Source organism: Tupaia chinensis, unplaced genomic scaffold (assembly GCF_000334495.1).
Source record: "Tupaia chinensis unplaced genomic scaffold, TupChi_1.0 Scaffold000072_1, whole genome shotgun sequence".
Taxonomy (NCBI): domain Eukaryota; kingdom Metazoa; phylum Chordata; class Mammalia; order Scandentia; family Tupaiidae; genus Tupaia; species Tupaia belangeri.
Window position 1 is genome coordinate 630,102 of NW_006159532.1, and position 14,060 is coordinate 644,161.

Consider the following 14,060-nt stretch of genomic DNA (forward strand, 5'->3'; position numbering starts at 1 on the left):
GGAATCAGGGATGGCAAGACAAAGGGCAAGGTATGCAGGACGTAAGAATTGGAAAACTATTTGCTGAGAACATGTATGTGGATGTGCTTGATTGAGCCAATGCACAGTGTATTTTGGATGGAAAATTCATTTGTGTGTTGTGATGGTGTAAAGTGAATTAATTAAAAAAAAAAAGACACACCCTATAGCAAAAATCTCTTTCTAGGGGGAAAGAAAAACCCCAGTAATCTGCCAATGGAAGTTTGCTGTTGCTCATGCTGCAGAGCGTCTTCTCGCCTAGACCTGTTATCTATCTGTGTTGGTAGGACAGCGCGCACTCGCTCATTTTTCTTGCTGCATAGTACTTCACTGTAAGCATACATCATAATTTCTGTGTCCGCTCTCCTATAAATGGGCGTTGAAGATATTTCCAAATATTTTGCCCATTTTATAAATATCATTGTGCTTATCTCCTTGTCCAGAAGAGCATCCAAATTGGGGTCTAATTTACAGAACATAGAGTTCACTATTTTAACCATTTCAGCGTCCCGTTTCGTGGTACCGAGCACATCCACACCATCCCCACCAGCCATCTCTCACTTTTTCTTCTTCCCAAACTGAAACTGGCTTTCCTGAAACACCAACACCCATTTCCCCCTCCCAGCCGCTGGAACTGCCCCTACCATCTATCTCCTCTACGTACTCCTGGAAGTGCAGTCACAATGTTGCCCTTTTGCCTCTGGTTGATTTCACTTTGCCTGATGTCCTCCAAGTTCACAGCAAAGGAGTGGTCAACAGAAAACCCAAGACATTAAAACAAGTCCTGGGGCAACCTCTGGGCCCAAACCACAGACACCTCAGGACGCCCTCCCTTTCCTGCCCTGGCCTCCTAGCAATTCACTTTGCCCCCGCCTGCTTCTCCAATGTCACCTGCAGCCCCCTGACGCTCACTTTAAGCTCCAGCCTCTCCTGTCTTTTCAGTTTCTGGAACATCGTGAGAATCTGCCGCAGTCTCTTCCTATGGGCTATCTCTCAGGTCTCAGCCTGAATGTCACCTACCAGGAAAGGCCCTCCCTGGCTACCCACTGTCCTCAAATAAACTCCCTGCACAGCTCCAGCTGCAACCTGCAAATGCACTTGCTGCGGAGGTTTCTATTCTGCCTCCCTCCCTGGACTGGAAGCTCCTTGGGGCAAGAATCAGGTTGGACTGGCTGGGACTCCGCACCACGCCTGGCATACAGTGAGCACTCTGTATTATACTTCCGGAATGCAAGGATGTGCTTTGATTTGCTGGTCTGGAACATGGGGTAGTAAGCCATGCTTCCTAGTCCCGGATGAAGCTTAGAAGGGAAAGTCAATAAATGTAAAGAGCCAGGGAGGAGGGAGGAATATTCAGACTGTTTTAAGAGACACCAGACCAAGGATGGGCAGAGAGAGTCAGCAGAAAGTCACTGCCACAGGGAGCACCCCAAAATCCCTCAGAAGCATCCCCAAGTCAGCCCCACCTCCTCCCTGAGCCCCTCCCACTTCCTCAGGACCACTCACCTGGGACCAAGCTCCTGTCCGCCACTGAACCGGGCAGGGCACCCGGAGGCAGGGCCGCCGGGCCTCGGGCCGGTCCTCAGGGCAGGCTTTGGCTGGCATGGCTTTGTGGGTACCATTGGAGAGCGGCAGAAGGCACTGCACCCCACGAGTCTGCACCCCTAGTTTCCCACAGGTCCGGCTACAGGCTCCCCACTCCTCTGTCACCCACCTGGGGACAAAGGGAGTAAAAACTGGAGGGGAGGTAGAATCACAGGGACATCTGCTCCCAGGGGCCACCTCTACTGCAGAAGGGCTGCAAAGAAGGGGCCAGAGAGTGGGTTTGGGCTTTAGAATGATGGGGGTTGCGGAGGGGGCAAGACAACTGTCCCCCTGGCTCTGCAGCCACCTGGCTGTGTCCCTCAGGAGGACAGTGCACTCTTGTTCTGGCTCCTAATGTGAAACACAGCTACGATACACACGCAAGTCCTGGCACCCAGTGCGTCCCCTGGCTAGCCACTAACGCCCTTAAGCCTCGGCCACCCCATCTTCACGTGGGAACTGTCTCGATGCCTAGTGAATATCTGGGGCCTGCGGTGTGCAGGGCCTGTCCTGGCTGCTCAGATACGGCTGTGCACAGAACAGGTGGAAGCCACACTGTCATCAGAGCTCAGTCCCCACTGTCACCCACGGAGCTGCAATGTGGAGCAGCTACACAGGTGGTCTGCGAGTTCTTTCAGCTGTAGAGTGACTTCCATCTTAAGGAATATCCACTGGGTGAGTCAGATGAAAGCACAGCTGCTCTGGGGCGCTGCGGGGGGCTGGGAGGAGGAAGCCCCAACTCCTATTCTTCCCCTAGGAAGGCTCCTGAGGAATCTTTTAGCAAACCAGGACTTTCAGGCACAATTTTAAAGCCCATCCCTTATTTTAAAAAATAAACCGTGGGGACCAGCAGATGGCATAAGGTTATGTCGCTAGACTTCCATGTAGTTGACCACAGCGCAAGTCCCATACCCGGTGACTTAAAACTCACAGTGGGCACATGTGTGTGCATGCCCAAAATCCTGAGAGGAGAATGGAGGAGAAGGGACTGCGGCATGGCCATTCCCCCTGAGGGGGGGGGGGGTGATTTGTCACTTTCTGTCTCTCTGTCTCTCTCCATGTCTCTAGCAAGTGCCCGTACCCTATAAGAAAAATCTCTCAAAAAAAAAAAAAAAAAAAAGAAAATTAGCAAGCAGTGGCAGAGCCTCTGGTGCAGTTGGTAGTGTGCCTAACTGCAGCGCTAGAAGCCACGTGGCCATCATGATCTGAGCCCCTGACCTGGTCGGCCTGACAGCATGCTGGGGAGTACACACGTGCTCAGGGTTCTGGCAGGCTGGAGGAAAGGGGTCATGGCGTGACCGGACCCTGTGAAGGGCGCTTCTCTCTTTCTCCCCAGTGAGCACACATGCCCTATGGCAAAAAATCTAAACGGAAAAACAAAGTGACCTGGTGGTTGAAAGAGCTGCAGGCTGGGGAATCCCACTTTGGGTCTGGACCATGGCTGAGGGCAGGCAGACAGGCCATGTGTGTCCCTGGACTCCTGACGACTGGGCAGAGGAGGTGGGCGACCTCATGGCCTGGGACCTGGAGGCTGGAAGCACTCAACTCTACTTGATCTATGTGACCATCCTTGAGTCACTGAAAGCTGTGTCCCCACTCGGGGCCTCAGTGTCCCCATCTGTAAAAGAATGTTGGAGAGCTGTGGAGAGCCTTCCGAGCCCGTCCACCTCCCAGGGTGTCTCTGCACCACTTCCTGCCCCAGTTCTGCCCCTGGGAGAGGGTGGGACAAAAGAAGCATCTTTCTTCTGGGAGTGGGAGCCAATAATCCAGAAACCCCACAGGGGACAGATAGGCCAGGAGGGTGAGTGCTGGCTGTGGACAGAGCCTGGAGGCTGGACTGCTCTCTGCCCCAGGGGCCTGGTGGCAGGACATACCCCCCTGACCCAGCGCCAGGGAAGCAGGCTCCTCACCCCCGGGCACTTGCGTTGGGGCAGCACTCACGTGGGCTGGGGGCACGGGTGCTGGTTGCAGCGCCGGCGGATGGGCTTGGGTCTCTTCTTCTGGTCGCACAGGTGCCGCTGCACCATGTGGTGGTCCCGTCTGCGCCGGCAGCCATATTTGGTGAACTGGATACCTGCCGGGAGGGCTGCCTTGGCCTTGGTCCTGCCAGGCCTCCCCCTGCCCTGCCTGGGGCTCAGGGACAGCACCCTGTAGAGAGCCTTGCAGGCCCATCCCAACTCTCTCTGTCTCTGTACCACTTCCTGCCCCTGGCACTATCTGAAGCACACCACCCAGGGTGGACCCTCTCTCCCAGGCGCTGGTGGGGAAGCACCTGGATGGCTATCTCTGTGCAGGCTGTCTCAGGGCAGAGACCCTGCTCCAATACCGCTCTAGCTCCTCCAGCCCCATCCCAAAGGCCCTGCCCACAATGAGCTTCTTCTCACTAAAGATCTTCAAGGGGAAACTGAGGCACAAGTAGGAACGTGTCAAATAAGAGACATCAGCGCTCCCTGCCACCCTGCCTCCGCTCCTTTCCTGTAACAGGCCCTGTGCAGCTCCAGGGTGTGCCACTCACGGCCGTACCTCCTCCGCAGGCCTTGCTGCAGGGGGCCCAGCTCTTGAGCGCCCACTCGTAGGTGTCGGTCTCCTCCAGGAGCACGTTGTTGCTCCCGATGAGAGGCAGCAGGTCCTCGTGGATGACGTACTTGTAGGCCAGGCTATTGCGGGGGCCACTCTCAGCCAGCGGGGGCACCTAGGGGGACATGAGGAGGTGGCCCAGGGCCAACATGGAGCAAGGCCAGTCTCAGAGGGGGCCACAGTCAGGGCTGTGGGGTTAGAGCAGAACCAGGGAAAACTGGGACAGAGACATGAAGGGCAGGCCTGAGGACATTCAGACCAGCAGCCACATGGCACTCTTGGCTGGGTCCCTGCTGCTGTGTGCCAGGCCCTAGAGCAGGCTGGGCCCATGGCACTGGTCCCTTCTACAGATATAGTTCTTTTATTAATCGTCAGAGGATACAAGTCCTCGTCAGAGAGATGCAGAGAGAAAAAGAGAGTGAGAAAGCACCCCTCCAATGGAGCATCAATCCCTTCTCCATTTCCCCATTCTGCCAGGGTTTGGGGTACACATGTACCTAGTGTGTATTTCAAGCTGCCAGGGCTGGGATTCAAACCACAGTCAGCCATGTGGGATCCAGCTCTCTTAACCACTAGGCCACAGGGCTGGCCCCAGACCTAAGTTCTGACAAGGGCAGGAACCTGGTCTGTCAGTCTGTTCTGCTCACTAGAGCACCCACACTGCCAGACCCCAGAGGGTGGCCACCAAGACCATCTGGTTCCAGACCCTTCCCAGGTAATTCGATGCACAAATACTCTCTCCCATCCTGTGGGTGGTCTCCTCACGTTCTCAGTGATGTCTTTTGATGCACAAAAGTTTTTCATGTTGAAGTCCAATCCGTCTACTCGTGCTTCTGCCTTTGCAGTCCTATCTCAGAATCCAGCACCATATGTACCCCTTTGTTTTCTTCTAAGAGTTCCTTGGTTCTGGCTCTTATATTTAGGTCTTTGGACTATTGGTTTTGAGTTAATTTTTGTATATGATGTGAGCGAGGGGCCTGGCTTCATCCTTTGGCATGTAGCTATCTGGTTGCGCCAGTGCTGTTTGTTGAAGAGAAGATCCTTTTCCTGTCAGACGGCCTTGGTACCCTTGTTGAACACCAGCTGGCCAGAGCTACATGGGCGGCCAGTAAATATGAGCAGAAAGTATGTGTGGAATTTAATTTACGCTGATATAGGAACTATACCGATAGGCCACAGAGCCTACCCTTCACAACCTCTCCAACTGGCAAAGTGTGACACCATGAACAAAGCCTGCTCTAGGCCTCCCTGCCACCAGCCAGAGCTCAGGGCACTGTGGACAGACCTTCTTGTGGTCTGTTGTGCACAGTTAATAATCACAACCCTGCCCAGAGGGAAGGAGGTGGGGTCCCCACCAGGGCCCCCCAGGCCCCCTTTCTGCCCTGCATGAAGGAGAACTGACTGTCTGTGTGTGACATCCTGGGGTCTGACAGCGAGGACACACTATTTCTTTTTCCCTCCTCATTTGTCACCTGGCCAACTGAGGAGATGACCAGGATGGAGGCACCTGGGCTTTGTCCAGCCTTGTGAAGACATTAGAACAGGCACTTCCCCCAGGCCCAGAGCTGGGCATCAGAGGCAGTGAGCTGGAGGGACCACCATGCCGAGTGGGGGCTCACCAGGATGGCGATAGCCTCGGGCAGGGGCCCGCTGGTCTTGAGGCTCTCCTTGGCGTCCTCCACCGCATACTCCCACTCCAGCCCCATGGTGTTGAAGGTCCTGCTTGTGTTTTCCTTGCCCTTGGGATTGAGGATGAAGTTGCCGGTGACCTGGTTCTTCACCACTGGCCAGAAGTGGGGGAGAGGGGAGGGTCACATAGATTTCTATCCCCCTCCACAGGGGGCCCTGGGAATACGATATTCGAGGCCCTCCCCGTGGGCTCCTCAGGGCTCCCCTGTCTACCTACTATTTCCCACCTGAGCCCTTCCCAAATGGGTCAGCACTGAATTACACACACTTGTCCCTGCCTCTGGATCCTGGTGCCCATATTCCTCCCCTCCCACGACCTTCTCTTCTTCTTGCTTAACTAACCCATAGTTAAGGCTCAACGTACTCTTCATCTCTCTCCTGCAGGAAACCTTAGATTGCCCATCCCTCAGCTGTTCTGCCTTCCCTAAAATTTCTATAGCAGAGCATAGAATATAGGCTCTGGGCCAGCAGGTGGCACGGTGCTTAAGGTGGCTGGATCCCACATAGCTGACTGCACAGTTTGAATCCCAGATCTGGTGGCTTAAAAATCACACCAGAAGTATGTCCAGGCATGTGTCTGTGCATGCCCAAAGTCCCAGAGAATGGAGCAGAAGGAATGGTAGTGTGACCATCCCCCCTGAGAGGGGGTGGTTCTCACTTCTTCTCTTTCTCTCTTTGTCTTCAGTGAGCCCATCCACTCTAATGCAAAAAAAAAAAAAAAAAAAAAAAAAAAAAACAGAAAAAAGAAAGAAAGAAAGAAAGAAAGAAAGAAAGAAAGAAAGAAAGAAAGAAAGAAAATGCAGGTCCTGCAGTCAGTTTGATGGTGGGGACATTACTTAGCACCCCTATGCCCCTATCTCACCATCTGTAAATGGGAATGGGAATTGTCCCTAGACAGAGGACTACTGGCCCGAGAGGGTAACAGCAATGTCCCTCCCCATGCAGCTCTGGGACAATGAGCATAATGAACTTGGCAGAGGGCATGAGACCGCCAGAATAGACTGTGTAGCACTGCTGGGAGCACTGGACTGCCTCTCCCAGCAGCCCACCAGCTCATCTCCAAGGCCCAGCACAGACTCCAGTGCGCTGAGGGAGATTTACAAATACCCACACACTTCTACCCCTCAAAGGCCCAGTTAGTGAGCGACTCACAACCTAGTACTGAAGGATGCTGCGGGGGGTGAGGGGGCAGGAGGTGGGAGGTGCACGGGTACAGATCCCCAGTCAAAGCCCCTGGGTTACACCCTTGGCCACCCTGGAAGCAACAGGGGTTAGAGAAGAGCTGGGTCTTGAGACCTGAGCCTCTTAGCCATATAGGGAGGGCAAAGGCTGGATACCCTCCTAGGGTATTCAAGAGGGAAGGGCCCTTAGAGAGCCACCTGGTTCAGATTACAATGGTCATGCCTTGAGAGTTAAGGGTCCAGGAACACTGACCAGGTGCCAGTCACTCTGACTGTTTCAGCCTCACTGCATCCCACAGTTAGGCTGGTATTTATGCAGATAGGAACTCAACAGGCCCAGAAGCGGGCAGGGACTTGCCTTGGACACAGTGGGCTGGGGAGGGAGCTGGGCCAGAGCCTAAGTCTGCAGAGAAGACCAGCCCAGGTGGGAGAGAGGAGGGGACAGGAGGAAGAGGGGATCTCACTCCTTCCTGAGAAGCTGCTGCAGAGATGCCCCTTACCTCCTGCCCACCCAGACCTCCTCTTCCTAGTCACTGACCTGATCTCTTAGCCCCCAGAGTCTGCAGACTAAACCGGCTAAAGCCGGTTCCTCAGCCAGGTCCAGCCTCGACCACCCCCATGCCCTTGACTGCTCCTTCATCTCATAGCAGCCACCATGGCGGACCTCTGGCTGTCCACCCCTAGTCCCTGGAGCCGGGGGTGGACCAGGACAACTCTACTGTCCAGACCCAGCTCTGAACCCTGGCTCTGCTGTGGGTAACTGCCTAACTTCTCTGAGCCTTGGTTTCCTCAACTGCAAAATGGGATAACAGTGTCCTTCGTAGATTGTTCTGAGGCTTAGATGGTGCAGTGTATGTGAAGGGGCAGCTCCAGGCCCCGCACGTGGTAGATGTTAACGTGTGAGCTCTCTTCCCTACCCGTCCTTTCATAGAGCCATGTCCCCAATTCCAGGAGTGTCTAAGGAGTTTGGACAGAGCCTCAGCTTTCACTGCCAGGATGCCCACCTGTCTGGGGCTTCTGCCCTGTCAGTGCCCTTCTGCCATTCACACCCACAAGAGCACGCACACACGCACACACACACAATTTCTCTGAGGGCCACTGTGAACCTCACACGTGTTCTTGCACCACCTGGGCCAACTTTGGGTTTCAGCTCCAAGGCCACCCTTCCTTCCTCTCCCTCTAGGCTCCCCAGAGAGCTCTAACGCTTCAGGGAACCTGCCCAAAAGCCACGCGAGCAAGTTCATGCTCAGCCTGTGCCTGGGAGTCCAGAACAGAGAGGGCCCGGCCCAGGCTGGACTGCGTTCTCCCTTACACTTATCGCCTGTGTGGACTCTGCCCTTTCGGTGCCTCCCAGAGCAGACAGTCCGGAATGAACCTCAGCTTGCCAAGGAGAGCTGCCAAGGCAGATGTATCCCCGAGGGACGCAGCTCCCCAGAGACTTCAAATGCTTTTCACATTATAATTCTGATGATCATCTAAAAATATGAGTGTCTGCATTTTTGTGATGTTTCAGCCCGCCAGGAGCTGTCGTGTTTTGTGTTTGTGTCTATGATGGAGTTGGTGCCAAGCAGGCTGCTTGGTGGGCATAATGGGTAAGAGGGCCTCTGTGACATGCTGGGGTGACACTGGCCCACGTACCCCCCAAGAGGAGTCTAAACACAGACAGGTGTGGGAGAGCCCAGCCACTGTCCAATGTGCAGGAAGTAGCCCCTGCCACCTGCCCGCTGGGACCCTGCTCCAGACCAGGTTCATGAATTTGTAAAAAAAAAAAGACAGAATTCATGAGCCATACCACCGCTCTCTCCCACTAAAGCAGGCAGTTCAGTGTCTTTAACCGCTGCCACTGTCTGACTGCAGAACACTTCCATCACCCCCGGAAGACAGTTCATGCCATCAGCAGTCGTGTCCTAGCCTGCCACCCCCTCCCCAGACTGGCGACCACTACTCTACTTCCTGCATCTCCAGATTTGCCTCTTCTGGACATATTCATTTTGTGACTATTGAGTTTCAACAAAAACAAAACAAACAAAAACAACGTTCACATTATATTCATGTTCTTCATTTGCATTTTAATAACTTATTTTGGGGTTCTCATGTTTCAGCTGTCTTAGTTTCATAGCTATATAAATGTAAAAGGTAGAAACCACATTTAGTGACCCTGTGTTTTTTGTTTGTTGTGCTTGTTTAATTTTGCCAGAGGGTGCATGAGTGAGGCGGGGAGAGACAGAGAGACAGAGAGAGAAAGCAGCCCCCATGGGCAATGGTCATTCTGTAATGCCCCCCCTCCCTCCTTTCAAGATTTTGGACATACACTCGCACGTGCCTGGTGGTGTTTTTAAGCTGCTGTGTCTGGGATTCAAACCAAAAAGTCAGCCATTTCAGATCCAGCTGCCTTAACAACCAGGGTATGGAGCCGGACTGACCCTGTGTTTAAGTATCATTATAATGAAGATAATTTAAGGGCCCATGTGGTAGATTGACAAAAAAAAAAAGCTATCAATTTCTCCTATTGCATGCCTGCCCCTTGCACCGTGACTTTACCACTTCTCTCATCGGGAGACAGTCTCTTTTTCTGACCCCTAAACCTAGAATGGGCTATGCGACTTGAGCCAATGGGATATTATAAAACATGATGTAGGGACCAACAGATGGCATAATAGTTATGTTGCTGGACTCCCATATAGTCGATTATGGTTCAAGTCCTGGCCTGGCAGCTTAAAGCTCATACTGGGGGGCCGGCAGGTGGCGTGGTGGTTAAGGGCACTGGAATCCCATGTGGTCCACTGCATTAGAGTCCCAGACCTGGCACCTTGCTTTCTCACTTTCCCTCTCTCTCTCTCACTCTGTCTCTCTCCTCTCTGGTTAAATTAACCATAAATAAATTTTTTTAAAACCCCAAAAACTCATGCCAGGCATGTGCATGTGCATGCCCAAGATTCGGAGAGAATGGAGAAGGGTTGTGGCATGGCCATACTCCCTGGGGGGTGACTTATCACTTTGTCTCTGTCTCTTTCCAGCGAGTACATGTGCCCTACTGCAAAAACGTCTTAAAAAAGAAATGATGTAGACAGAGACTTGAAAAGTGCTTGCACCTGAGGCTCACCTTCTCTTGCCACTCCTAAGCACCATATGACAGATGCCATGTGAATAATCTCAGTTCATCTGTTCGTGATAACATCATGTCACCCTCGTGATCCTAGCTGACAGCCAGTACCAACCGACAGGCACGTCAGTGAGGCCGTCCTAGACCAACCAGCTCCCAACAGACCTACCTGCTGAGGACACTTGCATGAGTCCCTCTAGGTAGACTAGCAGAACAGCCAGCCGAGTCCAGCCCAAACTGGGTGACCAACAGAACCAGAAGCTAATAAAGAGCTGCTATTAAAGTCACTAAGTTTTAGGGCAGGATGTTATGCAGCAAAAACTGACTGATGCACTCTGTAAAACTGGCTTTTCTTCAAAAGCATCTATGTGCACAAGAAGTTATTAAAATTGGCTGACCCTGGGGGGAAAATTTGCCCTTTGGGGACAGGAATGAGAGGGGGGGCTCTTCATGAGATGCCCTCTGCTATGGTTTGAATGTATCTCACCAAAATTCATGTGTGGGGATTTGGTGGTGACAGGGTTAAGAGGGTTAAAAATTCAACTACAGTGTTGGGAGGTGGGGCCTTGATAAGATATAGGGTTAAGGTGGGGCCCCCATGATGGGATCCTTACGGGTTATAAAGAGACACAGACACAGGCTCTGTGCTTGCTGTCTGGCAATCGTGGTGTCCTCTGCCACGCCCTCTACCAGCAAGACCTTCACCAGATGTGGCCCTTGACCTTAGACTTCCAAAACTCTGAGCTAATTACACTTCTGTTCTTTATAAAGTACCCAGATTTCAGTATTTCTGTTATTAGCAAGACAATGGATTAGAACACCTTTTTAGACCTTCTGAAATTTGAAGCATGGAATGAACTACTCACTCAACATAAATTTAAAAATATAATAAAGTGTTCTCTGCCCCTTATCAAGTTTGTGAAATTCTCCTTGCCTTAGAATCCTGCCCTCTACTCTTCCAATTCCCTAGTCTGAGGCAGGGCCCCGGGGCCTTTGCCAGGACCCGACACTCACCAATGCGGCCAGGGGCCTTCTCCAGCGCCTCAATCTGGATGTGCCTGGCACCTGCTGGGATCTGCACCAGTTTGAGAGCGCCTGCCATACGAGAGGACCGGGGACAGCAGTCAGTGTTCTGAGCTGGTGTTGCACTGCCCACCTCACCCCCTTCCCCACCGAGTACTCAGGAACATTTCATTTGACAGCACTGAACCTGTTTCCTCATCTGTAAAATGGGGATGGGACCTTCTCCACCAGGGTGCTGGAAGGATCTGAGATGTCAGAGCTTAACTCTAAGGCCCCTGTGTGTTGCGTGGCTATCTTGTCCCACTTTCCTGATCTTCTCTCACTTCTGCCTTTTCTCCTCTTTTCACCCCTCTTTTTATCTCTTCTTCTCTTACCTCAAACTACTGTAGGGAATTAGATAAAACCGACTGATAAAATCCTAGATGGCTATCCTGGACCCTCAGGGCCCCTATGGTCCTCCTGATCCAAGGCTTCAAAACAAGCCTTTCCCAAAGCCACCAACCTTCCCCCCACAGAGAGAAGCAAGGCAAAGCTGTAACATTCTCAAAGGAGAGAGACTGGGTTATTGGTAAAGTGAGGATATATATATATCTATATCTATATCTAGATATAGATATAGATATATGTACATATATATTTTTTTTTCTTTTTCTGGAGTGGTTTTTGCTATAGGGCGTGTGCACTCTCCAGACAGAGAGAGACAGAGAGACAGAAAGTGAGAAATCACCCCCCGGGGGGGATGGCCACACCGCAATCCCTTCTCCTCTGTTCTCCTCTTGGGATATTGGGCACGCATGTACACGCGCCCAGCGTGAGTTTTAAGCCACCGGGTCCAGGGCGTGAACCATGGTCGACTACGTGGGAGTCCAGCAACATAGCCATTATGCTAACTGCTGGTCCCCATGATATATTTTTCTATGCAAAGATGCATCATGAGTTTCCTGATGACCCAATAGATCTAGTTCATACTAAAGCATAAAGGACTAATACATGAAACTTTTCTATAGCAAGTGTGATCAGATAGGAGGTGGGGAGGGGAGGGGAGGAACTCAAAGTTAGTCAAGAGTTCAAAGCAGGAGAGCACAGGTTTAAAAATAAATGAGAAGGGGGAGGAGCAGAAAATGACCAATGCAGTCTTAGCCACCCCTTCACATCCATCTGACCCCTCACCCCTACCAATAGCTCAGACACAATACACAGGAAAAAGCTTCTGACCCTCCTGGGCACCGAACACAGCCCCCCATAAGGTGAGGTGACCAGCCTTGGCTTCTGGCTGACCAGTCCTGGGCAACAGGAGGTCTGGAGACAGGCTCCAGGGCCCTTCTCCCCACCATGGCATAGTTCAAAGGATGACCAGAACCCCAGCCCAGCTCACCTGCCTGCTTGGAGGCCTTGCCAAGGGTCCCCTTCACGGTTCGACAGTGGGAGTTGTCACCACCACAGACTCCACACTTGTCATCTGTCTTCATGGATCCCACCTCCTTGTCACAGCCGACGGGCTGAGACCAGAGGTGATGTCAGCAGAAGGGGGCTCTCCTACCCCCACCACCAGGCCCAGCTGGCAGCCCCCGGCTCCCTCCCCAGTACCCAGGCCTAGGCCAGGAAAGGCAGCCTGGCCTGAGAGGCAGCTCTGGACAAGGCCCTGCTGCAAATTCACCGTTTTCTAGCCCAGGTCCTATACCTGGAGTGGCCATGATTCCCGTCTCCACCCCATTCTAGTACCTCATGGCTACACTGAGGACAAAGGGTGACAAGAGAGGGGTAGGTGAGGCCAGGCCGATCTTCCCATGGTGCAACCCTCCAGTCTCTCTGTATGGGCCAAGGGCTGGTGGCCTGGAGGGGCACCCACCACACACTCGCCGCGGGCACAGACGCTGTACAGGTCCCTGTAGCTGCAGCGTGTCCCGTCGTGGACCACCTGGTTCATGAACACCACATCCCCTGTGTCTGCTGACTTGCAGATCAGCTCACACTTCTGGGCATCTGTCATGAGAGGGACCATGGTGAGCCCCTGCTCAGAGCGGATGGGCTGCCTGGGGTGACAGCAATACACGGCTCGGCGAGGACACCCGGGGCCAGCTCTGGGCAGTGGGAGACACTGGGTGTGGAGCTGGGGCTTCAAAGTCCTGCTGGGTCACTTAGTGATAGCCATGTGACCTTGGGTAAATGGCCTGGCTTCATGGAGCCTCAGCCTTCTATTTTTATTGTCCCTGCCTCATCAGGTTATTGAGAAAAATCAAGTGATGAAATTGTAGCAATAATAAACCAACACTTAGTGAATACCTGCTATATACCAAGTATTTCCAAAACTCTTACACACCCCTGATAGAAAACTTCAAACACTTTTTATGAATTACCTCACTTAACGCTCTCAATACTCCATTGAAGAAGGTTTTAGCATTAAGAGAGGGAACTGAGGGCCAGAGAGGTTAAGGAATTTTCTCAAGGCCACACAGCCATGCAGTAAGTGGCTCAGCCCAGATTCTAACCCAGAAAGTCCAGCGTGAGTCCTGCTCCTGCCTCTATGACTCTCCGCTGAGCCCATGTATGAGGGTGCATCTGGACAAGTTTGTAAACCTTACAAGGCTGTGTGAAAGGCAGACACAGCGGTGGTCTGTTCTGTAGTTTGCAAATGGAGCACCATTAAAGGAGGGAAGAGTCCTTTCTGGTTCTAAGAATTAAGTGTTCTCATCTCTCTTGGGGCTATTGATGTCCTAAAAAGGAGGTTCCAGAGAATGTATAAACACTGGTGGTGCTTCTTAGAGAAAAGGGAGGCGGGGGGCCTAACTTGCTTCCTGGAATTTGTCTGGAAGACCCTGGGAAAAGTCCGGATCCCAGCCGCCACAAGCCTCCCGATCTTCCTCACCCTGTACTACCGTTGCTTG

General features: G+C 52.5%; 1 protein-coding gene across 3 annotated transcripts in view; it reads right to left on the minus strand.

The window, feature by feature from the left end:
- Positions 1-14,060, minus strand: part of ADAMTS14 (ADAM metallopeptidase with thrombospondin type 1 motif 14) — a 92,216-nt gene that overhangs the window by 6,799 nt on the left and 71,357 nt on the right. For 2 of the 3 annotated variants that reach the window (XM_027767729.1, XM_006142279.3), the window contains exons 13-19: positions 13,025-13,158; positions 12,551-12,674; positions 11,167-11,247; positions 5,799-5,962; positions 4,126-4,294; positions 3,544-3,676; positions 1,525-1,732 (exon numbers count right to left, since the gene is read on the minus strand). In XM_027767729.1, the coding sequence (XP_027623530.1) occupies positions 1,525-1,732; positions 3,544-3,676; positions 4,126-4,294; positions 5,799-5,962; positions 11,167-11,247; positions 12,551-12,674; positions 13,025-13,158 (1,013 nt within the window). The remainder of the gene's footprint in view (positions 1-1,524; positions 1,733-3,543; positions 3,677-4,125; positions 4,295-5,798; positions 5,963-11,166; positions 11,248-12,550; positions 12,675-13,024; positions 13,159-14,060) is intronic. The other variant, XM_027767730.1, reaches the window with a different exon arrangement.